Source organism: Sus scrofa, chromosome 1 (assembly GCF_000003025.6).
Source record: "Sus scrofa isolate TJ Tabasco breed Duroc chromosome 1, Sscrofa11.1, whole genome shotgun sequence".
Lineage (NCBI taxonomy): Eukaryota > Metazoa > Chordata > Mammalia > Artiodactyla > Suidae > Sus > Sus scrofa.
Window position 1 is genome coordinate 57,278,050 of NC_010443.5, and position 27,355 is coordinate 57,305,404.

Sequence of the window (27,355 nt, forward strand, 5' to 3'; positions counted from 1 at the left end):
TAAATGGAAATCATCCAACAAAAAAAGAAAGGAACAAAGGAGAAACATAGAATCAACTGGAAAACAAGGTTTAAAATGGCATAAATACATATCTATTAATAATTACTTTAAATGTCAATGGACTGAATGCTCTAATCAAAAGACACAGAGTGGCAGATTGGATAAAAAAACAAAAACCTGCAATCTGCTGTCTACAAGAGATTCACCTTAGGGCAAAGGACACATATAGATTGAAAGTGAGGGGATGGGAAAATATAGTTCATGCCAGTGGACAAGACAGGAAAGGAGGAGTTGCAATACTTATATCAGACGAAATAGACTTTAAAATGAAGGCATAAAGACAAAGAAGGACACTATTTAACGGTTAAAGGATCCATTCAAGAAGAGGCTATTACAATCATCAATATATATGCCCCTAACATAGGAGCACCCGGATACCTACAACAAATACTAACAGACATAAAAGGAGAAATTGATGGAAAGACAATCATTGTAGGAGACTTTAACACCCTACTCACATCAATGGGCAGATCCTCTAGATAGAAAATCAGTAAGGCAACAGAGTTCCTAAATGACACAATAAAAAAGTTACTTAATCGATATTTTCAGGACATTACATCCAAAAATTCAGAATATACATTCTTCTCAAGTGCACATGGAGCATTCTCAAGGATCAATCACATCTGGGGCACAAAGCTAACCTCCACAAATTTAAGAGTATAGAAATTATTTCAAGTATCTTCTCTGACCACAATGGCATGAAACTAGAAATCAACCGCAGGAAAAGAAATGAGAAAAAAACTAACTACATGGAGACTAAACAACATGCTACTAAAAAACCAATAGGTCAATGAGGATATTAAGAAGGAAATTAAAAAATTCCTTGAGATAAATAATAATGAAGACACAACCCCCCAAATCTATAGGATGCTGCAAAAGCAGTGCTCAGAGGGGAATTCATAGAAATACAGCCTTGCTCAAAAAAGAGAAAAATCTCAAATCAACAACTTAACCTACCACCTAAATGAATGAATTAGAAAAAGAAGAACAAACAAAACCTAAAGCCAGCAGAAGGAAGGAAATTATAAAGATCAGAGAGGAAATCAATAACATAGAGATTCAAAAAACTATAGAAAAAATCAATCAAACCAAGAGCTGGTTCTTTGAAAAGGTAAACAAAATTGAAAAACCTCTGGCCAGACTCACCAAGAAGAGGAGAGAAAAAACCCAAATACACAAAATAAGAAATGAAAAAGGAGAAATCACAATGGATACTGCAGAAATACAAAAAAAAACATAAAAGAATACTATGAACAACTGGATGCCAACAGATTTGACAACCTAGAAGAAATGGACAACTTCTAGAGACTTACGGCCTGCCAAAACTGAATCAAGAAGAAACAGATCAACTGAACAGACCTATCACTAGAAATGAAATGGAATATGTTAATAAAAACACTCCCTACAAATAAAAGTTCAGGGCCAGATGGCTTCACAGACAATTCTACCAAACATATACAGAGGAACTTATACCCATCCTCCTTAAACTCTTCCAAAAGATCAAAGAAGAAGGAGCACTCCCAAAGACATTCTATGATGCCACCATAACCCTAATACCAAAACCAGACAAAGATACCACCAAAAAAGAAAACTATAGGCCAATATCTTTGATGAATATAGATGCAAAAATTCTCAACAAAATTTTAGCCAACCAAATCCAACAACATATAAAAAAGATCATACACCACGACCAAGTGGGATTCATCCCAGTACACAAAGATGGTCCAACATACACAAATCAAACGTCATACATCACATTAATAAAAGAGAAGTCAAAAACCGTATGATCATCTCAATAGATTCAGAAGAAGCATTTGACAAGGTTCAATATCTATTCATGATAAAAACTCTTACCAAAGTGGGTATAGAGGGAACATACCTTAAAAAAAGTTTTGTATAATAAAAGCATTTATGACAAACCCACAGCCAATATAATACTCAATAGAGAAAAGCTGAAAGCCTTCCCACTAAAATCTGGAACAAACAAGGATGCCCACTCTCACCACTGTTATTCAACATAGTATTGGAAGTCCTAGCCACAGAAGTCAGACAAACGAAAGAAATAAAAGGTATCCAAATTGGAAGAGAAGAGGTAAAATTGTCACTGTATGCAGATGACATGACACTATATATAGAAAACCCTAAGGACTCAACTCAAAAACTACTTGAACTGATCAACAAATTCAGCAAAGTAGCAGGATATAAGATTAACATTCAGAAGTCAGTTGCATTTCTATATACTAACAATGAGATATTAGAAAAGGAATACAAAAGTACAATGCCTTTTAAAATTACACCCCAAAAAATCAAATACCTGGGAATAAACCTGACCAAGGAGGTGAAATACTTATATGCTGAGAACAATAAAACATTCATCAAGGAAATTAAAGAGGATTCAAAGAAATGGAAAGATATTTCATGCTCCTGGGTTGGAAAAAATAATATTGTAAAAATGGCCATACTACCCAAAGCAATCTACAGATTCAATGCAATCCCTATCAAATTACCCATGACATTTTTCATAGAACTAGAACAAACAATCCAAAAATTTATATGGAACCGCAAAAGACCCAGAATTTTCAAAGAAATCCTGAGGAACAAAAATCAAGCAGGAGGCAAAACTCTCCAGACTTCAGGCAATACTACAAAGCCACAGTCATCAAGACAGTGTGGTAGTGGTACCAAAACAGACATACATACCAAAGGAACAGAATAGAGAACCCAGAAATAAACCCAGACACCTACAGTCAATTAATCTTTGACAAAGGAGGCAAGAATATAAAATGGGAAAAAACAGTCTTTTCAGCAAGTGGTGCTGGGAAACCTGGACAGCCGCATGCAAATCAATGAAACTAGAACATACCATCACACCATGCACAAAAGTAAATTCAAAATGGCTTAAAGATTTAAATATAAGACAAGATACCATCAAACTCCTGGAAGAGAACATAGGCAAAACATTCTCTGACATCAACCTTACAAATGTTTTCTCAGGTCAGTCTGCCAAAGCAACAGAAATAAAAGCAAAAATAAACCAATGGGACCCAATCAAACTGACAAACTTTTGCACAGCAAAGGAAACCAAAAAGAAAACAAAAAGACAACTTATAGAATGCAAGAAAATAATTTCAAATGATTAACCGACAAGGGCTTAATCTCTAAAATGTACAAACAGCAGCCAAAAAAAAAAAAAAAAAAAAGCCAAAAACCCAATTGAAAAATGGGCAGAAGACCTGAATAGACGTTTCTTCAAAGAAGATACACGAATGGCCAACAGGTACATGAAAAAATGCTCAACATCCCTGCTTACTAGAGAAATGTAAATCAAAACTACCATGAGGTACCACCTCACACCAGTCAGAATAGCCATCATAGTTTTAGCTTTTTTTTTTTTTTTTTTTTTTTTTTGGTCTTTTTGCTATTTCTTGGGCCGCTCCCGCGGCATATGGAGGTTCCCAGGCTAGGGGTCTAATCGGAGCTGTAGCTGCCAGCCTATGCCAGAGCCATAGCAACTCGGGATCCGAGCCGCGTCTGCAACCTACACCACAGCTCACGGAAACGCCAGATCGTTAACCCACTGAGCAAGGGCAGGGATCGAACCCGCAACCTCATGGTTCCTAGTCGGATTCGTTAACCACTGCGCCATGACGGGAACTCCAGAATAGCCATCATTAATAAGTCCACAAGTAAGAAATGCTGGAGAGGGTGAGGAGAAAAGGGAACCCTCCTGCACTGTTGGTGGGAATGTAAATTGGTACAACAACTATGGAAAACAGTAAGGAGGTACCTTAGAAAACTATACATAGAACTACCATATGACCCAGCAATCCCACTCTTGGTATATATCTGGACAAAACTTTCCTTGAAAAAGACACATGCACCCACATGTTCATTGCAGCACTATTCACAATAGCCAAGACATGGTAACAACGTAAATGTCCATCAACAGATGATTAGATTAAGAAGATATGGCATAGATACACAATGGAATACTACTCAGCCATAAAAAAGAAAAAATAATGCCATTTGCAGCAACATGGATGGAACTAGAGACTCTCATAGTGAGTGAAGTAAGTCAGAAAGAGAAAGACAAATACCATATGATATCACTTATATCTGGAATCTAATATACGGCACAAATGAACTTTTCCACTGAAAAGAAAATCATGGTCATGAAGAACAGATTTGTGGTTGCCAAGAGAGTGGGATGGACTGGGAACCTGGAATGCAAACTATTGCCTTTGGAATGGATAAGTAATGGGATCCTGCTGTATAGCCCTGGGAGCTATGTCTGGTCACTTATGATGGAGCACGATAATGTGAGAAAAAAGAATGTATACATGTATATGTGGCTGGGTTACCTTGTTGTGTAGTAGAAAATTGACAGAACACTGTAAACCAGCTATCATGGAAAAAATAAAAGTCATTACAAAAGCAAAAAGAAAATAACCAAACATAACCTGTGTCCTTATGTGTAAACATTTAACTATGAGGAAAATACCTTAGTTTGAGGAAGTTTATTGTTATATTTTTGCAATAATAAATGAAACACAACTATCTCCTGCTTCTCCAATATCTCAATTAAAAAAAAAGATGATAAGGAAAACAGTGAAATTAAAATTAAAAAATACAAAAGCCTAAGGTTTTTAGAGTGAAAAATGACTATAATCCACATGTACCACACTGTCTGGCACTTAGTGGGTATTTATAAACAGTACTTTCATTCATTCTTTCCATACATACTTACTGAGCATCTAGCATGTGCCAAACACTGTTATGCACTGTGAGAAAATAAGCCCACATAACAGCAACTAAGAAAATAGAGAAAAGCCCTGTCCAGTGGAGCTGATATTCCAGGACTTGTTACATCTGTGACTACATCCTCTGTTGAAGCTGTCAACCACATACACTCTCTCTGCTCCCAGGCTTATGGCTCACAGCCATGACCCACTCAGCTGCCCTTGCAATGCCATGGCAGTGCCGACATGGGGAGTTGCTGACATGGGGCTGGCAGCTGCCGGCTCCCAACTGGCAGCAGAGAAGAGATATTCTCTGGGGAAAAAGGAAAGGCGGTGGGGGAAGGAAGAAGTGGGCGAAGGGAGGACAGAAGGGGTTGGCAAACCAGAGGGTCAGGACCTGGGGTTAGAATCTTCCTCCAAGCAATTTGGGCCAATCTGATGTTAGAGCAGGGGGAAAAAAAAGAGAGTCAAATCTCAGCAGGTAATGGTGCCTGTCCCTCCACCTCGAGCCTCCATGCCACCAGGGCCAGGAGGCCAGGGACCTTCTGCATTGATCTGAGGAATGTTGATAGAAGATGGAAACTTCCCTTGGGCCCTTTGTGTCTCTGACCCCATAGCTCTCTTGTAGGAAACCATGGAAAGTGAAAAGGTTTGGGGGCCAGAAGTCCCAGTTCCACTTCTGGCCTATAACTTGCCATCTTTTCCTCTTACCTCCTCTAAACCCGACTTCACCAGGTTCTCGGAAGGATTAAAGGAGTGGGTTCCTGTAAAAAGCATCTGCTCAGAGCAGGTTAAATACTCTGCTCACAGCCAGTCAAATATCCCTAGTTGCACTGGTTTTGAAACTGACAACGCTTATGACTTGAGCCCAGCCAAAACCCAGATTGGGACTTGAACCCATGGTTTTTAAATTTGAATCACTTACCCAGTGTCTGGACTTAGTGAAGTTCAGGTTCTTCATGCCTCAGCACAGAAGGAATTCAGCAAGAGACAAAGTGATAGGCAAGAAATAGATTTATTAAAATAAGACGCTTGTGAGAGATGCAAGCAGGCAGGCAAAGAAGCTGTGCCCCGAGGATTCAGTGGGCTATACTGTGTCCCCCAAATCTACTAAATGAGAACTTGCATTTTAACAAGATGCCCAGGCTTTTAATAAGCATGTTCAAGTTTGAGATGCCTTGGGCTAAACAGACAAGGCGAAGGGCTTTCGCCCTTGTAAACTGGACCAGGCTAGAGCAAACAATGCTTTACTACACCTGAGGTTTGTTTTTCAATTTGTCTTTTAAAGTAATCCCAAACCTGATATTCTCAAAGGCTGACCCAAATGTCATTTCATGACATCTGCATGTCTGAAGGTGAGAGCTGAACGTTTTAGTCAGTTGGGAATGGGGTTTTGTTGTTGTTGTTGTTGTTGTTGTTGTTGTTGTTGTTTTGCCCACTACAGTGTAAGCGCTTCATGACTGAAAGGTACTTCCCATTCATTTCTTTACCTGCCACCACCCCATCCCCAACCGGGCACAAAGCCTTGCAGACAAGTGCACAATAAACATAGGCTCAACCATTGGTGTCAAAGAAGTATGTCTGATCAGCAGTTTCCATATACACCTATTTCTTTTATTCCAACATGCACATTTTTCACAATTCAATATAGGTGAAATCAGGATTCATCTTATAATCATTGGCATACTAGAATTTAATTAGCAGCATTTTTTCTTTCTTAGTGGCACATAAACTGCAGGTGTGTATTACATTTAATGGTGTCTTAGATTCAGCAAAATAGAGTACTATTCCAACACCAGTGATAGCAATTATGTTTACTCCCCTGCCTTCCTGTCTGTGAGTCGTTCCATTTTCTGAACATTTCCTTAGTTCCTGTTTTCTTCTCCAACTGTTGACCCCTCTTTACCTCATTTATTTTTCTACTTTTTTCAAGTAGAGTCAGGTTATTACACTGTAATAAGGCTGTGCTACATTCAATGGTGCCATGGTGTCACAGTCCCACATGATAAAAGTACTGTTTACAATTGTAAATGTTTTCTATGGAATGAATTCCAGTTCACTTTATAAGCTAGTTAAAATACATCTTTATTTTTTTTTTAAGTGTGAACAGGCCACCATGTTATATGAGCCCCCACTTATGAAGACAACATAATCAGAAGCAGCATAGTGTTAGAATTTCAGAAGACAACCAAAGCAGTATAATGCATTTGACAATGTCATTATCATTGTTTGAGCAGCATTGTGGCCTAGAAGAATCTCTAGAAAGTAAAGGTTTCTAAACATGTCTAGATGCCCCATACCATCTGACTTCCTTGTTGACATACCTTTAACCTTTGTTCATGAAGCTGGGAGAGCCATTGGTCTCAGACCAGACAACTCTGTGAATGGTAGCTGTCCTCAGTAGCACTGGTGTGGGGTGGGGCGGGCTGCTGTGCCCCCTGGTATTGCAGAAATAGCTGGTCTCACCTCCTCTTCTCACAGCTTAGGGTCTGGCCCGAAAACTCTGTACTCGGCCATCCCAAACTTTCCTGCCTCTCTCATGCCTTTGCTCAGGCTGACCTTTCATCTACAGCAACACGGGGCTGTAGTCTCACAGGGCTTTCTGTGACTGTGGAAATGTTCCAGAGAGCTGCACTACCCAGTACAGTAGCCCCTAGCCTCACGCAGCTATTGAGTAGAGCACTCAAAATGTCACAAGAAATGAGTTTTTAATTTTATTTAACTTAAATTTAAATAGATGTGTGGCCAGAGGCTATCTATCATATCAGCACAAATCTAGCACGTACTTTTCTACAGGTGCACCCAGCATGGACATTTCTTCTCCAAATCCCCAGCCTCTAAGGAGGAGCTCAGAAGCTCTTTGCCCATGAGATCCCATCTTCCACTGGAAATTGTTTTTCCTTACTCAGAATTCCCATCATACTTTGAATTCCCATTGAATTGAATTCCCATTCAAATTGAATTCCCATTTGTTGCACTGAATCCTTTTTCACTTATACTTAACTGCATATCATTTTTTTTTTTTGTCTTTTTGCCATTTCTTGGGCTGCTCCCATGGCATATGGAGGTTCCCAGGCTAGGGGTCAAATTGGAGCTGTAGCCACCAGCCTACGCCAGAGCCACAGCAAAGTGAGATCCGAGCCATGTCTGCGACCTACAGACCTACACCACAGCTCACGGCAACGCCAGATCCTTAACTCACTGAGTGAGGCCAGGGATCGAACCTTCAACCTCATGGTTCCTAGTCTGATTCGTTAACCACTGAGCCACGACAGGAACTCCTGCATATCATGTTTTCTACCAGTCCTTTCTCTGAGAGCTATGAATAAGACTACATCTTATTCTTAATTTGGACCCCACTGTATCCACTACAGGGATATTTAAAAATGTTGTGGAGTTCCTGTTGTGGCTCAGTAGGTTATGAATCTGACTAATATTCATGAGGATGAGAGTTCTATTCCTGACCTGGCTCAGTGGGTAAAGGATCTGGCGAGCTGTGGTGTAGGTCACATATGCGACTCAACATTGCTGTAGTGTAGGCCAGCAGCTGTAGCTTCGATTTTACCCCTAGACTAGGAACTTCCATATGCCTCACCTGTGGTCCTAAGAGAAAAAAAAAATGTTTATTACATGAATCTATAATAGCAGCACAGTAATTAATACTAACAATGATGAATTGAACAAGGATGCTTGTGCAGTCAAGGCTTAACCCTGCAAAATCATGCAGGTTGCCGGACTCATCCAGGTCAAGTCATTTCCTTTCTGGGATCTGAGTTGTTCTTTCCTGGGTAGGCACTTATCCCAATTGCAGGATATACAGATTTTTCAATTCCTGTTTTTTTTTTTTCTTTTTTGGCCACCCTGTGGCATATGGTGTGCCCAGACCAGGGATCAGATCCAAGCCACTGTTGTAACCTATGACATAGCTGTGGCAACACCAGATCCTTTAGCCCACTGTACTAGGTCAGGGACAAATCTGCATCCTGCAGCTGCAGAGAAGCCACTGATCCTGTTGCACAACAGCAAGAATTCCTCAATTTCCATTTGGCATCCTAATTCATGTCACCTATCCAGAATGCCCTTAAGCTTACCTTTCATTCTTCCCTTCCCATTACAACTGAATCCTAGGCTTCATAGGGTCTAGAATGTTCATCTGGGAGGCATTTGACTCTTTTGTTTGTTTGTTTTTAGGGCCGCACCTACAGCATATGGAGTTCTCAGGCTAGGGGTCAAATCAGAGCTACAGCTGCCAACCTACACCACAACCACAGCAACACCAGATCCAAGCCATGTCTGCAACCTACACCACGGCTCACGGCAAGGCCGGATCCTCAACCCACTGATCAAGGCCAAGGATCAAACCTGCAACCTCATGGTTCCTAGTCGGATTCTTTTTTGCTGTGCCAGGACTGAAACTCCCCTTTTTTTTTTTTTTTTTTTTTTTTTTTTTTAATTGGAGGGAGGCTCTCATGAGCCTGCTCACACACAAGAACAGAAGGAGATAGATAGTCCCAGAGAGGCAGGAAGTGGGACACAACGCAGCGTGAAGGACGAGCAAGCCCGTGGGGTCTGGGAAAGGGCAGCTGGAGGGCTCCAGGGCTCCTCCTGGAGTGGGGATGCTGCCCGAGGTGGTCCAGGAGCTGCTGCTCTGTCTGTGAGGGGACACGGTCAGCAGGTCCATGTGTGGGCGGCCAGCCAGACCCCATAGATGTCCACGCCCTTCCCCAGACACAGCCCCTGAGCCCCTAGGCAAACACTGACCAATAGATTAAGTTGAAAAATATGTAGGAGGCCGGGAATATCAAGCGGGAGTATTTGTCGATGGCATGGGTGTTCTGGAAGATGCGACGACCCATCTGGCCCTTCAGCAGCCCCTTCTTCCTGGAGGAGTTGGACTCATTGCTCAGGGCCAAGTGGACCACAATCTTGTCTTGTCTTTCTTCTTCTGTCAGAATATGGCTTCTTGGGTACCCGGCCAGGCTGTTGGCCTCAGATTCACTGTAGCTTCCATCCAGCATCATGGTTCTTGAGGGAAGCATTCCACACATGCATGAGAACTGCAGGCAGAAAACACAAGGGGAGGTATCAGGCACGCTTAGATCTGTGACAGGCCTAGAGGAGGCAGCCCAGACTGAGAGGAAAGCCTATGGCTACTGAGAGCCACAGAAAGGCAGAACCAGAAAGATCTCTAGAGATCATTTTGTCCAACGATGTGCTACCTTGGCATTAGAATCACCTGGGGAGCTCTTTACACTGCCATGCTCAGGCTCAGTATTACTCCACTCTAGAGTAATTTAAGATGCTCAGGTGGTTCTACTATGCAGCCAGGATCCAGAACCACTGATTTAGTCCAAATGCCCTTAATGGCTGAGGCAAAAACCGAGTTCAAGAGAAGCTATACCACTCTCCCCCGAGATCACACAGCTAGCGTCAGAGGCAGGACTTTAAACCACACATTCTGGTTCCAGTCAAGGGCCCCCAGCTCTGTGTGCATGAATCAAAATATGGTTAGGTAGGAGAGGGTCCTTATTTTAAAGAGCTACATTTAAAGGTAAAGGGTCATGGTGTCTGTCCATTTTTAAATAGTTTGTCTCCATCGACCAAATGTGAGATGTTTATGTGAGAAAAAACTCACATAAAAATGGCAAAATATCAACAATGTTGGATGGAAGGGCAGTGTGTATGGATGTGTGTTATGCTATTTTTTCAACCATTTCCCAAGTATGAAAATGTTTATAAAAAATAAGTTGGAGGAAAGGAAATGGCTTTGCTTAACTCCTCCTCACAATCTGAGTCAGCAAAGCATCCATATTTGTTGGATGAAGGCTTTGCTATATTTTGAATGACTCTATATAGGAAGGTCCATGAATTGTAAATCAAAAGTACTTAAATATAACCCAAAGGCATTTGGTAATGAGCAATTTACAGATCAATGAAAATTTATTTATTTAGTCTTTTTTTTTTTTTTTGCTATTTCTTTGGGCCGCTCCCACGGCATATGGAGGTTCCCAGGCTAGGGGTCGAATCGGAGCTGTAGCCACTGGCCTACGCCAGAACCACAGCAACGAGGGATCCGAGCCGCATCTGCAACCCATACCACAGCTCACGGCAACGCCGGATCGTCAACCCACTGAACAAGGGCAAGGAAAGAACCCGCAACCTCATGGTTCCTAGTCGGATTCGTTAACCACTGCACCACGACGGGAACTCCAGATCAATGAAAATTTAAACAAGGATTCACATACCCAAGTCAAAAAGGTTTGTGTTTGGTTGGTGTTGGCCAACTGACCGACTGAACTTGGGTTATTCTCTACACGTTGGCTTTAATATGTTTCTAACCTGGCTGTCAGCCCTATTATGGTGCCTCTCTTTTTCCATCAGGGAAAATGAAATAATGACATTTTGTACCCTGCTTTCTATTACCATGGATCTTCAAATACGAAGATGAATACTAGGAAGCTTTGGAATGCAAAAATCATTTGAAATGCAAAAAGTTTTGAATAAAATTTAAAATATAAATTCTTGGGAGTCCTGTTGTGGCACAGTGAGAACAAATCTGACTAGTATCTATGAGGATATGACATCAATCCCTGGCCTCACTCAGTGGGTTGGGATCCCATGTTGCCACAAGCTGTGGTGTAGGTCACAAATTCAACTTGGATCCTGCATTGTTGTGGGTGTGGTGTAGGCCAGCAGCTGCAGCTCCAATTCAACCTCTAGCCTGGGGAACTTCCATATGCCGAGGGTGTGGCCCTAAAAAGCAAAAAAAAAAAAAAAAAAAAAAAAAAAAAATTCTTAACCAATTTAGCATATTTGAAGCCAATGTGGAAATATTTAACAGCTAAGATGGGGGTATTAAAAGACTATTTTTGAGAGAGTTCTCACTGTGGTACAGTGGGTTAAGAATCTGACAGCAGCAATTTGGGTCACTGAGGAGGCTCAGGTTCAGTACTCCACTGACTGGGTTAAAGGATCTGACACTGCTGCACCTGCAGCATAGATTCAGTTCTTGGCCTGGGAACATCCATATGCCAAGGGTATGGCCGTTAAAAAAAAAGACTACTTTTGAAAAGGCAGCAAGTCCTCTTTCCTAAAATTTAGGAAGAGGATCCCTTGTACTAAGGATCTCCTAGCCACCTAGATACACAGAAATATGAGATTTTCACATCCCCTGATCTTCGGTGAACACCCCTTTTGGTCGGCAAGGATTTGGTAACAAGATGGCACTTTATTTCTCAATGTGCTTAATAAGAGTTTGCATATGAATAGAACAGACTTTCCCTCTGCCCTTGTGCATTGCCCTGAATTCTCCATTTACATTCCATCTCATAGGATAGTTTAATACCTAGGATCATACAGTGCAATACGTATAGACAGCATAGAATTTCCAATGAATTGAAAGGCTAAATTGTATGTGGCTGAATTTTCACTGGGCCAGGGCACTGATAGATACAGGAGATTTTTATTCTAGAAATTTGCTCTTGCCTGCTCACAGGCCATAGAGACATTTTCCCTAAACACATTCAGTAATAAGAGTGATACTTTATATGTGCCTAGAACCATACAGTTTCCAAACAACTTTCATAAAACATTATCTTGGGAGTTCCCGTCATGGCTCAGTGGTTAACAATCTGACTAGGAACCATGGGGTTTCGGGTTCAATCCCTGGCCTTGCTCAGTGGGTTGGGGATCCAGCGTTGCCATGAGCTGTGGTGTAGGTTGTAGATGTGGCTCGGATCCCACCTTGCTGTGGCTCTGGTGTAGGCTGGCAGCTACGGCTCTGATTCAACCCCCAGCCTGGGAACCTCCACATGCCACAGGAGAAGCCCAAGAAATGGCAAAAAGACAAAAAAATGAAACAAAAAAAACACATTATCTTATGTGACCCTTACAATAACCCTGAGAGGAGTGAGGCTTCTGTTTTACATTTTTTTTTTACAGACAAGGAAACTGAGACCCAACTTAACCAGCAGGGTTGGCCCAAAGAACCCAAGTCTTCCTAGTCTTTGTCCAAAGACGTTCTGGGATCCTTTGTGGGAGAAGTGAGACTATTCTAAAATAGATCCTCCTCCTTTTGCACAAGCATCTCCCTTTTCTCCAGGCAAGCTCCCTCCCCCTGCGCTCATCCAACCAGCAGTCTGGCCTCCAGGAAATGAATGAAACGTCTCTTGCCTTCTCCTGTGACTTCCGCTCCTTCCGCTCCTGCACTGTGGTCAGGTAGTTGACGGCTGCGTACTCCAGCACCGAGAGGAACACGAACACGAAACTGACCCAGAGGTAGATGTCCACGGCCTTGATGTAGGACACGCGGGGCATGGAGGCGTTCACGCCCGTGATGATGGTGGACATGGTCAGCACCGTGGTGATCCCTGCAACATCCAGCTTTAGGTCAGCCGCTGACATCAAGGCTACAAAACAGCCCCCACGTTTCACAAAGTCATATTCTCTCCCTCTTAAATCTAACAAGAAGGGCCTGGGGCATGTTTCCACCTCTTGGGGCCGAGCATCCCCCCACCTCGGCCATCCCTCCCACACTCGCTGCCTGTCCCCTTTCACGTTGAGCCCCTTGGTGCTTGGGTTCCTGTGATGTGGCTGCCAAGATCAGGGGTGCTTCCCAAAGGATCAGCTCAGGTGTGGAAATTAAAGCAGGGGCTGTGTATATTAACTGTACATCACTTGAAAAAGAAAAATTTTTAAAAATTAAATAGGCGTTCCCATTGTGGCTCAGTGGTTTATGAACCTAACAAGTATCCACGAGGATGCAGGTTCGATCCCTGGCCTCACTCGGTGGATTAAGGATCTGGTGTTGCCATGAGCTGTGGTGTAGGTCACAGACTTGTCTTGGATCTGGCGTGGCTATGGCTGTGGCTGTGGTGTAGGCCAGCGGCTACAGCTCCTATTCAGCCCTTAGCCTGGGAACCTCCATATGCCCCAGGTGTGGCCCTAAACAGAAAAAAGATTAAATAAAAGAGGCAAAACAAAACCAAAAACAAACAAACCAACCAAAAAAAAACAGTTGCTATGCTTCAAGGAATGAATGCACCATCCCTCACCTAAGTCCAGGAAGACTGGAAATTCCTGGAAGCCTATCATGCCAGTTTCTTATTCCCTAAGACTTGCTGGTTAAATGCTCACGTTTCTCAGGGCCCAGCCTGATTTTGCCCAAAGGGACAATGATGGGTTGCAAATGTTCACTCTGGAATTTCAGGGCATCTGCGAAGCACTAAACCACAACTCCAGGGGGTTCATCCCTTTCCTTCCCAGAAATAAAAAAATATGGGCCCTACCCCCAAACTCTTAGCCTATCTATTACATAAGGCCAACAAACCAAATGTTTGTCTTGACATGGTAAGTTTGGTCATCTGTCAAACTGACTTATTTATCAACATGCTGAGTTTTGACATTGCTGGTGGTAGGAGTCTACTCTGAAAATAGGCACCATCTCTCTGAAATAACTCAAGTAAAGCTGAGGTGGTCTGAGCTCCCTGTCGTTTCCACGGTGTGGTCTGGGGAACCAAGGGCAGAGTGCTAATGGAAGGCAAGAAACAGGAGGAAGGTTTGCTCCTTCTGACTCGGGCAGCCTATTGGTTAAGAGCCCTGAGTGATGTTTTTACATCTTCTTTACACAGTGATGGGTTGAAAGAAAATAACCACCCTGCCACACCATAGCAAATGCTTTTTTTACCCAGCGAGACTCTGGCAGGCACGGCTCTGCGGTCGATCCAGAAGGACACCCAGGACAGCATGACCATCAGGGTGGCAGGAAAGTAGGTTTGGAGCAAGAAGAAGAAGATGTGGCGACGCAACGTGAAGTTGATGTACAGACGGTTGTACCAGCCTGGGGGACACAGAGAAGCCAGTGAGCATCCATCGCAAACACAAACTCCATCCCGGGGAGCCCTTCCTTCCCTGTCATTGCTCACATCTTCAGCAGAAAGTTAAAAGTTAATGATCCATTTGCTTAATATAATACATATTCTTTCTAAAATCTAAGCCCTCTCTCCCATAAACAAGTACCTTGCCAATACCTAGTATATTAGTACATTCACTCTTTTATTTATTCTCTTTAATTGTTTGCCTTTTTTTTTTTTGCTTTTTATTTACTTTTTTAATTTTTTGTCTTTTTAGGGCCCCAGCTACAGTATATGAAGGTTCCAAGGCTAGGGGTTGAACTGGAGCTGCAGCTGCCAGCCTATGCCACAACCACAGCAACACCAGATCCAAGCCAAATTTGTGAGCTAGGCTGCAACTTGCAGCAACGCTGAATCCTTAACCCATTGAGCAAGACTAGGGATCGAACCTCCATCCTCACGGATACTAGTTGGGTTCATTGCCACTGAGCCACAATGGGAACTCCCTCTTTGTTATTATCTTATCTAACTTTGCTTCACAGTATTTTGAGGAAAGGTAGAAATAAACAGAGATCTAGGTTTAGTTGTTTGGTATTTGTTACTTGCAAACCACAATCATTTTCCTAAGTGACTCCCTGCTTAGGAGCCTAAGAATTTGGGCTGGTTCTATTTTGTTGAGGCTGAGGCAGGAGCCAGCAGAGCTGGGCCCTTGTCACTGTCCCCTTTATCGTGAGATGGGTCAGCTCAGTCACCTCCACATCCTTCACAAGAAAAAATAGGCCCTTCAATGATTCTAAAGTCTGACATCCTTCTACTCCTGACACTCCATCCACCTTGTGGAAGCTACCCCATCCACCTTGTACAAGTCCTTGACCATTTACTCATTTCTCAGGGGAAAAAAAAAGATGGTATAGTGTCTATTTCATGCTGGCAAGTGGAGAATCGTGATTAATAGTTGTAAAAAAGGAATGAAATGGTAAGGTTTCAAATGATCCACAAGCCCAACCACTGGGATCAAAGCAGGTGTGCATAAAAAAATCCTTTGTAAAACATACAGATTCCTGGGCTTCACCCCCCTGAGGTTCTAACTCTGTAGCCTGGAGTGGGGCCCAGAAATCTGCTTGTCCAACATCCTCTGCAGGTGGGGGGGGGGGAATGCAGGTGGACCTCAAGCTGCTCCCGGAAAAATACTGCTGAGGGACAAAGACAACAAAGACCATCTGGCTGGAGTGGAAAGTTAGCATTGAGTCAGGAAAGGGAAGGGCTGGGTCATAGGGAAAGGCTGGAACAATAGGTTGGGTCCAGACAAGCTTGACACAGGGTACCGTGCAGGTTTCTGGGTTGTTTAAAAGAGACAGGAGCTTTTAGTGGCGTGGATAAATAGAAAGTCATCTTTGAATGTGACACAAACTACTAATCATTTACTCATCCCACAGCCTTTGTTCAATTACATCAGCTTCACTTTCCCTACTTAAATTGGTACCCATGAGGGAAATCACTGTTCCTTAGGTTTGCACATCATCTTTCTCAAAGGGCCAATAACTCTGTTCTTTAAGGACTATTCCATTATCCTTTCCTTCTGTCTAAGAAAATCAGGGAGAGTTGTCTTGGAAACACTAGGAGGGAAGCAGGAACTTTGAAAATGTACACTTGGGTTCCAAAAAGATCAGTCTTGGGTGACAGTCCCTCTCCCAGCAGGAAGGTAAACCTGCTTGTTGGTACATAGTAAATACTGGGAGCGGAAGACAAGTTTTATTTATTTTTTTATTTGTGTTTTTGTTTTGTTTTGTTTTGTTTTTTTTTAGGGCTGCACCCATGGTGTATGGAAGTTCCCAGGCAGCTTTGATCCCTGGCCTTGCTCATTGGGTTAAGGATGCAGTGTTGCCATGAGCTGTAGTGTAGGTCGCAGATGCAACCCAGATCCTGCATGGCCGTGGCTGTGGCATAGGTGGGCAGCTACAGCTCAGATTCGTCCCCTAGCCTGGGAACATCCATGTGCTACAGGTGCAGCCCTTAAAAAGAAAAAAAAAAAAAAACCCTGGGGATCATATCTACACCATAGATTTGTTGGGTAAAAATTAATTCATATAAGGCACACAAAACAATGGCACATTGTAAAAATTATATAGGAAACTCTTAAAAATGATTTTAGAAAGAGAATCGACAGGAATTTGCCAAGAACAGATGAGAAAAGAACATTGTGTGGCAATAGAAATTAGAGTGAAAGAGAAGAGAGGGATGAGGATGGGCAGTGTGGGCGTAAAGGGACACAAGCATGGGCTATGCTGTCCTGAGCCAACGCCACCTTGGCTGGGGCTCCCCCTTCTCCAGTGTTTGATGTTGCGGACAGAGGGTGGGAGTCAGGAGGCGACCTGGGAGCTGGTGGCCATGCAGAGGCAGTCGGTCGCTAACTCCCGCTCCCTGTGAATGTGACCTTATTGAGCAGTAGGGTTTTTGTACACATGATCAAAGTAAGATGCGGTCATATTGCATTAGGGTGAGCCATAATCCAGTGACCGGTGTCCCTAGAGAAGAGGGAAATTTAGACACCAACGCACAGAGGCACAACACCATGGGAAGACCAGAGACACAGGGAGAATGCCACGTGACAATGGAGGCAGGGGTTGGTGGGTGTCTCAACAATCAGGAGCTAGGAAGAGACAAGGAAGGACTTCTCCCCAGACTCTTCAGAAGGAGCGTGGCACTCAGACTTCCAGCCCAGCACTGCGAGGACCAAGCATCCATGGTTGCAAGCACCCCATCAGTGGTACTTTGTTAGAACAACTTTAGGAAACTAATACAACTGCTAATGGTGAGATTAGAGAAAAGCTGACAGATGGATCCTCTCAAAACTTCAAACACAGCCCCAGGATCCAAGAAGAGGTTATCCTACTCACAGGAAAGGAATCTATAACTCTGAATGTAGGTAATAAATACATTTTCTCAGAAAGCTATCCAACCATATTTTTAAGTCAAATGAATCAGGTGGCGGAATAGCATGTCAAATCTGACCCCACTTTTGTAAAATTACATAATTTTTTAGAGGGGGGGAAATTCTGAAATATTTTTCTTTTCTTTCTTTTTTTTCTTTTGTTGGTAAAATTACATAATTAAAGCAAGATGTCTGCAAGGGTGTTAGCTGAATCATTCCAGCCGTGGAATTTCAGAGGGCAGTAACTTTTAAAATCCCTAACTTTCAGTGCTGTTTTTGTTTTGTTGGACTACATATTATCAGACTAATTAAAAATTCTTTGCATTGGAAAGGGAAAAGGTTGAGGCTGGAGAAGAATTCTTTTTTTTTTTTTTCTTTTGTCTTTTTGCCATTTTCTTGGGCTGCTCCCACGGCATATGGAGGTTGCCAGGCTAGGGGTCTAATCAGAGCCGTAGCCACCGGCCTATGCCGAGAGCCACAGCAACTCGGGATCCAAGCCGCGTCTGCGACCTACACCACAGCTCACAGCAACGCCGGATCCTTAACCCACTGAGCAAGGCCAGAACCCGCCACCTCATGGTTCCTAGTCGGATTCCTTAACCACTGAGCCACGATGGGAACTCCTGGAGAAGAATTCTAATGTGCTCTCTTCCACATTTGAATCCAACTGCAGCAAAAGTGAGCTACCGGTGCTGCTGTAGAAGGCCAGCCTGGAAGTGGTGTGGAATTTCTGAATCAGAAACTGAGACAGGGAGATCTTCTCATCTGTCTTCAGGGATTCGTCCCCATTCTTCCAATACAGCATCAGATCTTCATCTGTATATGCATCTTTGAGGAGAGGAAAAGAAGTTAATTTGACCCTTTTCTTCAGAGGGAGGGTGGGGCAACCAGGCAATCCTACACCAGCCTGGGAATAAACAGGTTTTATCACAGAGGAGCAGTTCTTAGTCTCACAGTTACTACAATGGCACAAAAGAGGGAATAAGGCAAAGATTTGTTTTTAGGAATATGGATACGTACAGCTTTCTAGCTCCAACGAACAGGTCTGGGAGTCCAGGGGAAAGTGGCTGAAATCCATGTTGCACATGGCGGTGACTGTAATCCTGGAACCCAAACAAATGCATTGGCTGGTTCAGTATTATTGGCTCATATGCCAGCCCAGAGACGGAAGGACACAGATACACCAAGCTGCCTCCTCACGTCTTCTTCAGGAGTTTGGAAACCCGGATCTCTAACTTAAGGTTTAGAGGGTTGTTTTGTTTTGTTTTGTTTTTCATCCTTTTTTTTTTTTTTTTTTTTTGGTCTTTTTAGGGCCACACCCATGCCATATGGAGGTTCCCAGGCTAGGGGTCAAACCAGAGCTATGGCTGCCAGTCTACACCACGGCCACAGTAACACGGGATCCAAGCTGCATCGGAGAACTGCACCACAGATCGAGGCAACACGGGATCCTTAACCCCCTGAGCAATGCCAGGGATCAAAACTGTGTCCTCATGGTTGCTAGTCAGATTCGTTTCCACTGAGCCATGATAGGAACTCCTCTTTTCATCTTTTTAGATCCGTACTTGCAGCATATGGAATTTCTCAGACTAGGGGTCAAATTGGAGTTGTAGCTGCTGGCCTACACCACAGCCACAGGAACATCAGATCCTTAAGCCACCGAGTGAGGCCAGGGATCGAACCCTCATCCTCATGGATACTAGTTGGTTTCATTACTGCTGAGCTGCAACAGGAACTCCCAAAATATATTTTTCTAACTCTTCTGTCTGTGGAGAAATTGTTTCAAAGATATTGCACTATAGCTTTGTAATTTTTTTCTGGCCACACCTGAGGCAAGTGGAAGTTCCTGGGCCAGGGATCGAACCCATGGCAATACCAGGTCTGAACAACATCTTTGACCTACACAGCAGCTTGAGGCCAGGGGTAGAACCCCCATCCTCATGGAGACTATGTTGGGGTTCTTACCCTGCTGAGCCACAACAGGAACTTCCTTTAAAAAAAAAAAATAGAAGGGGGATTTGGTTGTGGTTTTGAAACCAAGAGTGGACAAGCTAATTCATTCAGCAAGTACTGTTTTCTCATGTAGTGTGAAAAGCACAGTTTAGCTCTGACAATACAGTGGGAAATCAGTCAAACTATCCCTGGCATTGTCCACACATATGAGCATGGCATTGGACCCAGAAGTCATGACCCTGTGGACAGTTACCTCATGCTGTACAGCACCTGCCCATCCGGGAACACCCTCAGCATGATGTTGTCTGTGGTGGTGTCATGGATAAAGGATCTCTTGGAGTGAACAAAGAAGACATCGGGGACCCAGATCTTCTTCACCAGCCGGCCATCAAAGGTCATGCTCTTGTTGCTGGTGCTGGGGAAGGCCAGCCGCTCATCCTTCCAGTAGTGCCGCAGGTACAGGGTCATGGTGAAGTCCTGTAGGAGGGGGGAGCCGGGATGAGACCAGACCGAAGTGACTCTCTTGCTTTTCTTTTCGTCTTTTTTACAGCTGCATCTGTGGCATATGGAAGTTCCCAGGCTAGGGGTCAAATTGAAGCTACAGCTGAGGCCCATGCCACAGCCATGGCAGCATGGGATCCAAGCCATATATGTGGCACTGGAGCAACACCAGACCCTTAACCCACTGATCAAGGCCAGGGATGGAACCCTCATCCTCATAGAGACATCATCATGTCCTTAACTTACTGAGCCACAATGGGAACTCCAGAGATGGCTTTCAAAGCTCCTTTTCTGACGGTTAACCTTCTACCCACCCCTGGGAGGGACACCTCAGGCTCAGCCTCCAAAGTCAAAGATGACAATTCTGCAGCCCTGTGGGATGTCACCAGAGGCAATGGCATTGGTGACTTAAGAAAGAGATTGCCTCAGAGTTCCTGTCATGGCGCAGTGGTTAACAAATCTGACTAGGAACCCTGAGGTTGCAGGTTGGATCCCTGGCCTTGCTCAGTGGGTTAAGGATCCGGCGTTGCCGTGAGCTGTGGTGTAGGTTGCAGACGTGGCTCAGATCCCGAGTTGCTGTGGCTCTGGCGTAGACCAGCGGCTACAGCTCCAATTTGACCCCTAGCCTGGGAACCTCCATATGCTATGAGAGCGGCCCAAGAAATGGCAAAAAAAAGACAAAAAGAAAGAAAGCAAGAAGGAGAGAGAGAGAGAGAGGGAAAGAGAGAAAGAGAGAAAGAAAGAAAGAAAGAAAGAAAGAAAGAAAGAAAGAAAGAAAGAAAGAAAGAAAGAAAGAAAGAAAGAGGCTCACTTTCATGCCTTGTGGGGTTGGAGCCCAGGAGATGGCACAGCCCATGCTTCAGGCTTTGCGAATGAAAACAGCAGCTAAAATGCCTATCGCCAGACTTGGGGCCAACTTCCTCAAAGCCCTGCTCTCTCTCACACCTAGACCTTGGCACACACAGCTCATTACTTACTGGCTAACCTTCAATTCAACTTAGACACTTGCAGAAACCCAGACAGCCAGGTGTCCCATTTAGGTTTCTACCATTAGACTTATAAGACCTTCGAAGCAGAACTGTGTCCTGCCCACCACTGATTCTCTAGACCCTAGTTAGTGCCTGGCAAGACACAATAGTGGCTACTCAATAAATATTTGCAGGATGGACCAATGGGGGAAATGAATGGATGAGAAGATGGGCAGCTGCATACCTAGTGTAATTTCAGCCTGAAAGCTTATCCTGTTAAAAATTTCTCCTCATCTGCATAGTTGATGCCTTAAACCAAGAGTGTAGACTTTACCCCCTAGCCAGAGCTAACACTTGAGTGCAAACAACTACTGAGAAGAGCCTTGTCTGGGAGCAGGTGGAGGAAGGCTGGAAAGATGTAGTGGGCTCACTTCTGCTCTATGGACCACACCCAGACCTCTCATGGCTGTGCTGCAGGGCCCACCAGCCCACCTCTCCAGGCCCTCTCTTCCCCTTTCAGTTTGCAAACTCTGTTTCTTCTGCCTGAGACCTCCTACAACAAACTCTGTTTCTTCTGCCTGAGACCTCCTACACGCTCTTGCTGGGCCCTCCCCATGGCTGTCAGGTCTCAGCTGAAATGAGGCTTCTTCAAAGAGGCTCCCGGGACCACCCGATCCTCCTGGGCACTGCCAAAGAGTAGACAGGGGAGCTGTGTTCCCGGCAGGCCCTGGTGATCAGAAACCTACAGAATTTCAAGGTGAACGTGTCCACCTCCTGTGCTCCTCCAAGTGTGTTTCGTCTGACCACTCACATCTCTGGGAGTCATGTGTTCAAAACGAAAAGTGCTGGACTTCTCCCGGAGAACGTGGGACCTGGGATCTGCATTTAATCAACTCCCCAAGATATTTTTACCCATCAATCCAGAGAAGCCCTGCTGTAGATTTTACTGCCCCAGGGCTAACCTCCAAGCCGCAGCTGTAGCCCCTCTAGCTCTGGCTCCACACCCAGGCACAGCTGGCACCTGTGTGGCCCCACCCCCTGCAGGCTCTCAGAGGACCTCAGCCATACCATTCACCCTAGAGCTCCCGCCAGGGGCTCACATACCATGTCCACCTCTGAGATGCTGTCCAGGCTCTCTACCTGCACGTCCACACCCACTGGGATGGCAGGGCCTGCAGAAGGTCAAAGACAGCTGGTTAAGGTGCATTCCTCTCTAGCACTGGACCCGGAGGCAGCCGAACCCCCTTCCCCTAGGGAGCTCAGTGGAGCAGGAGTGAAGTGGTGGTTCGAATCCCATGAGGGTTCTCTTGCTGCTTCCTGGCTTTGGGGAGCCCAAGCTTTCTCCATGAGGGCAGGGGCTGTGTCTACCTTAGGTGCTTTTCGTGGGCCAAAGTGGGTGTTTAATCCATGCTTGTTGCATGAGTGGATGACTATATCATTACTTCCTACATCCCAGGGCTGCCTCTGCAGGATAAAGGAACTAATGTTACTCCAGTGTTGGAGTGGAGACCCTGGTGATTTGTCCTCCTGTGACATCTAGAAAGGACAGAGGAGTTCCCCCGGTGGCACAGTGGGGTAATGATCCGTTTTATCTCTGTGCCGGTGCAGGTTTGATCCCTAGCCCAGAGAAACAGGTTAAGGATTCAGTGTTGCTGCAGCTGTGGCATAGGTCACAGCTCTGGCTCAGATTCCATGCCTGGCCTGGGAACTTCTTTATGCTGCAGAGAAGTGGAAAAAATTAAAAATACGTAAAAATAAATAGAAAGGACAGAAACAGCCTCTATGCAGGTTTGGGGCACTTGCATGCCCAGGGCTGTATTCATTCATCGTTTGAATGGTACCTAAGAGCACCTAACAGAGAGCTGGGGTCCTGCCTGCTAGAAGACGTCAACCTGGGTGGACAAGGTCTTCTCTGTACACAGTTAGATCACAGTGAAAGACAACACTGGATGAGATTTTGAAATCCTTTCAGGACATGTCCATTGAGAACTATCAAAATACATGTAACACAGAAGCTCAGTGCTCAATTTTATCTGGCCTGTGACAGGATTTCTAATACTATGTTTATCTGTGGGTTCCTGTTCTCTTTCTTGGGCTGGGTGATGGTGACACCAATAAATTCATTTTGTGAACCTAGTGGGCTGTGAACTTATATAGTTGACCCTTGAACAACATAGGTTTGAACTGTGAGGGTCCATTGATGTGTGGGTTTTTTTCAATACATGTATTGGAAAAAATTTTGGAGATTTGCAACAATTTGAAAAAACTCACAGATGAACCACACAGCCTAGAAATGTTAACAAATTAAGAAAGTTAGATACTGCATGAATGCATAAAATATAGGTATAGATACTAGTCTATCATTACATAGGCATAGTGTGAGTGATATTTACTCTAAAACTAACAATGTATTTTATTTTCTTACTGCCTTATAACTTTGCTTTCAAAGAATTACATTACCATACAGGATGCCTCTCTCTCTCATAACTGGAGGAACTGCCTATCAGACTGTCATCACCAGTAAATGGGTTTTTTTAAATGGAACATTGTTTCTAATGCTGTATCATGAAATGACTGTGAAACCGCATGCAATAAAAATTTTATGATTCATTCATTAGTGTATAGGTTAGGTTACCCTGAAGCAGTCATATTGCTGCTTTCTCATTATACCTGTAAATAAATATGAATTTTTTTCATCTTTTGATTTTCAGTGTCTAGTAATATGTATAGCATATACAGTGTTTTGTAGCAAATAAGACAATATTGACATAAGTAACGATAAATGATTCCTCTTGTAAAAAGATAATGTAAACTTACAGTATTAATACGGTACAGTTCTATAAATGTATTTTCTCTTCCTTACAGTTTTACTTAATAACATTTTCTTTGCACTAGCTTTATTATAAAATCACAGTGTATAATATATTTGGCATACAAAATATGTATTTATCAACGGTGTATCAGGAAGGTTTCTGGTCAATAGAGGCTATTAGTAACTAAGTTTGGGGGGAGTCAGAAGTTATGTGCAGATTTGTGACTGCATGTGGGGTGTCTGCACCCCTCACTGTTCCATTTTTCAAGGATAACCTGTATTTTTTTCAATTTCTGTATGTATGTTATGCTTCCATAACATTTTTTTAGATTTTTTTTTTTTGCTTTTGGGGCCACACCCACAGCATATGGAGGTTCCCAGGCTAGGGGTCAAATCAGAGCTACAGCTGCCTGCCTACGCCACAGCCACAGCAACACCAGATCTGAACCAAGTCTGCAACCTATACCATAGCTCACAACAACGCTGGATCCTTAACCCACTCAGTAGCAAGGCCAGGGATCAAATCCATAACTTCATGGTTCCTAGTCAGATTGATTCATTTCCGCTGTGCCATGGCGGGAACTCCTAGATCTTAAGATTAAAAAAGGGGGAGTTCCCGTCGTGGTGCAGTGGTTAACGAATCCAACTAGAAACCATGAGGTGGCGGGTTCGATCCCTGCCCTTGCTCAGTGGGTTAATGATCCGGCGTTGCCGTGAGCTGTGGTGTAGGTTGCAGATGCGGCTCGGATCCCGCATTGCTGTGGCTCAGGCGTAGGCTGGCGGCTACGGCTCTGATTGGACCCCTAGCCTGGGAACCTCCATAGGCCACGGGAGCGGCCCAAGAAATGGCAGAAAGACAAAATATATATATATATATATTAAAAAATAAACAAAACTTAAGAATGGGGAAAACCAAAAACGTGTGTCTGTCAAGCATATTAATGAATGCTCTTCCACTCACAGGCAAAAATGTCCCTGACAGGCTTCCCACTGTGGCACAATGGGTTAAGGATCTGACTTCAGGGAGTTCCCATTGTGGGGCAGCAGAAAGAAATCCAACCAGTAACCATGAGATTGCAGGTTCCGATCCCCGGCCACCCCCCTGGGTTGGGTATCCGCTGTGCTGTAGGTCACAGACACTCGACCTGCTCGGATCCCACATTGCTGTGGCTGTGGTGTAGGCCGGCGGCTGTAGCTCCAACTGGACCCCTAGCCTGGGAACCTCCATATGCCGCAGGTGCGGCCCTATAAAGAAAAAAAAAAAAAAAAAAAAAAAAAGAATCCAACTGCAGCAGCTTGAGTCACACAGAGGCACAAGTTTGACCCCTGGCCAGGTGGCCCGGCACAGTGGTTAAAGGATCTGGTGTTGCTGCAGCTGTGGCATAGGTTTCAATCCCTGGCCCAGGAACTTCCATATAGCCATTAAAAAAAAAAAAAAAAATGTCCCTGAGGGAGTCAGGTGTTATCTGGGTAGGATCTTATGAGAGGAAGGAATTCTGAAGGCCAGCTCCCTGAACCTTAGTCCTCTGGGTGCTGGCCAGGGGGTGCAGGACCAGCACATGCTGACCCACAGTAGTCAGCTGGGCGAAGCTTGGGGTGGCAGGGGGAGTCTGGGTCTCAGGAATGAGGACTGGGAGGGAACTTTGGCCAAGGGCAGGGAAGGAGGATCAGAGATCCGAACATGATGAAGGAGCTAGAAGCTTCAACCCTCACATCCTGCCCCAAGGAGAGGGCAGGGGGTCCTCATGGAGGCGGACCAGGGACTGGATGGGCTCACTAACTCTCCCCCAACCTCCCCCTGTAGGTTCGCTCATGCTTGCAATCCCACCATGGAATATTTGGGGGTTTTGACTGAACCCAATAGAATGGGTGCATCTTCTTTATTACTCATGGGATTTAGTGGCTATTTTCTGTGTTCCTAAACATGAAAGCGAATGAGCACAATGCTTTATTTTTACTTTTCCCCCGCTCAGGTAAATTGGGTTGTAAGCTGATCTTTATATTTTCCTGTGCCCTCAGGTCAGGGCTTGGAAGAGATCCCTGCTCTCACAGCTGGGGACTCCCCTCACTCCAGGCTCCAGGAAGGCACTGAAATGGCCAGAACCTCTGGTTCTTTGTTAGCTTGAGACAGTAAATCAGCTCAAGGTTGGAGCTCTTCAACTGGCCTCTTAACCCTCATCACCTTTCCCCCTCATTCCCTTTCTCTCAAATGCCACAGGGCCTGCAACATCCCGTCATCCCAAGAGCCAAAGAGCAGAAACAAAATAAATCACCCTTTTTTTTTTTTTTTTTTTTGTCTTTTTACCATTTTTTGGGCCGCTCCTGCGGCATATGGAGGTTCCCAGGCTAGGGGTTGAATCAGAGCTGTAGCCGCCGGCCTACACCACAGCCACAACAACGCCAGATCTGAGCCTTGTCTGTGACCTATACCACAGCTCACGGCAACGCTGGATCCTTAACCCACTGAGCAAGGCCAGGGATCGAACCCGCCACCTCAGGGTTCCTAGTCAGATTCGCTAACCACTGAGCCACGACGGGAACTCCTAAATCACCCTCTTTAGACCAACTTCCCTGTGGTCTAGTTTTCAGATACTGGGCACAGTGTTTGACAGGCAGCTGGTTTGGGCAAAGGACATTTTCTAGATAAAATATATCAGCTTGCTTGGTGCCTGTTACTGTGCTTCTCTGTCCCCAGGGCTTGCCTCGCTCTCCACAGCTCCAGCTGCCCTTTGGAGAGAAATTTGATGCCTGTGAGGGTGGCAGCAGGGCTCTGAAGGTTCTGCCTACGTGAGGGTGAGGTCAAGTTCCAGGGATCTTGGGTTGTTGGAAACGACCTGTGTGTTGAGGATTCCCCAGAGCTGCATTCAGGGGCTCGCATCGCAAGCGTCAACAGGACCATCAGCTCTATCCTCCTTGGTCCAAGTGCAATGGAGGTGACCTTTGCCTTTGACAGCTAATGCTCCCAGGCTCTCCTGAACTCTCCATTCTGTGGCCCTTCCCCATTTAAATTTTGAGAAATTCTTCCAACTCCCTGGTCTTTCTCCTTCTTTCATGAACAATTTTACATTTTGAGTAGGACTGAGTCCTTTGAGATGTTAGGAAGAAAATAGTCTAGTTAAGCTAACTAGGCATTCATGTCTTGGCCGCTGAACACTGATGTGGGTTTTTCTGCTTTCAGAGAGGGATCTGAGTTCCCTGGTGGCTCCTTGGGTTAAGGACCTAGTGTTGTCACTGCCAGGGCTCAGGTTGCTGCTGTGGTGAAGGTTTGATTCCTGGGCCGGGAACTTCTGCATACCATGGGCATGGCCAAAAATTTTAAAAAAATTAAAAATAAAAAAATAAAATATAGAGAGGGATCTGGTCAACCAAATAAAAGGCATTGGTGGATTTTCAGCAGTATAGGCAGTGAGGCAGAAAAATTCAAGGCAGCATAAAGGAATTATATGTTTAGCCAAGGGCTTTTCTTGGTTCCCATCTTTCAGCCATTATTTCTCTTCAGCGGTCCTGGAAAGCACGCATTAGAGATGTATCCATTTTTG

General features: G+C 44.3%; 2 protein-coding genes across 2 annotated transcripts in view; both read right to left on the minus strand.

Moving 5' to 3' along the window:
* The window catches only part of GABRR1 (gamma-aminobutyric acid type A receptor rho1 subunit), a 63,892-nt gene extending 56,023 nt beyond the window's left edge, over positions 1 to 7,869 (minus strand). The window contains 1 exon segment of the mRNA XM_013992686.2: positions 7,124 to 7,869. The gene's annotated coding sequence lies outside the window, so the exon portion shown is untranslated.
* GABRR2 (gamma-aminobutyric acid type A receptor rho2 subunit) overlaps positions 9,216 to 27,355 on the minus strand; it is a 45,078-nt gene continuing 26,938 nt past the window's right edge. Inside the window, exons 3-9 of the mRNA XM_003121296.3 lie at positions 22,109 to 22,176; positions 19,789 to 20,012; positions 18,603 to 18,685; positions 18,270 to 18,410; positions 14,485 to 14,637; positions 12,972 to 13,168; positions 9,216 to 9,856 (exon numbers count right to left, since the gene is read on the minus strand). Coding sequence (XP_003121344.1) covers positions 9,545 to 9,856; positions 12,972 to 13,168; positions 14,485 to 14,637; positions 18,270 to 18,410; positions 18,603 to 18,685; positions 19,789 to 20,012; positions 22,109 to 22,176 — 1,178 coding nt within the window. The 3' untranslated portion in view covers positions 9,216 to 9,544. The remainder of the gene's footprint in view (positions 9,857 to 12,971; positions 13,169 to 14,484; positions 14,638 to 18,269; positions 18,411 to 18,602; positions 18,686 to 19,788; positions 20,013 to 22,108; positions 22,177 to 27,355) is intronic.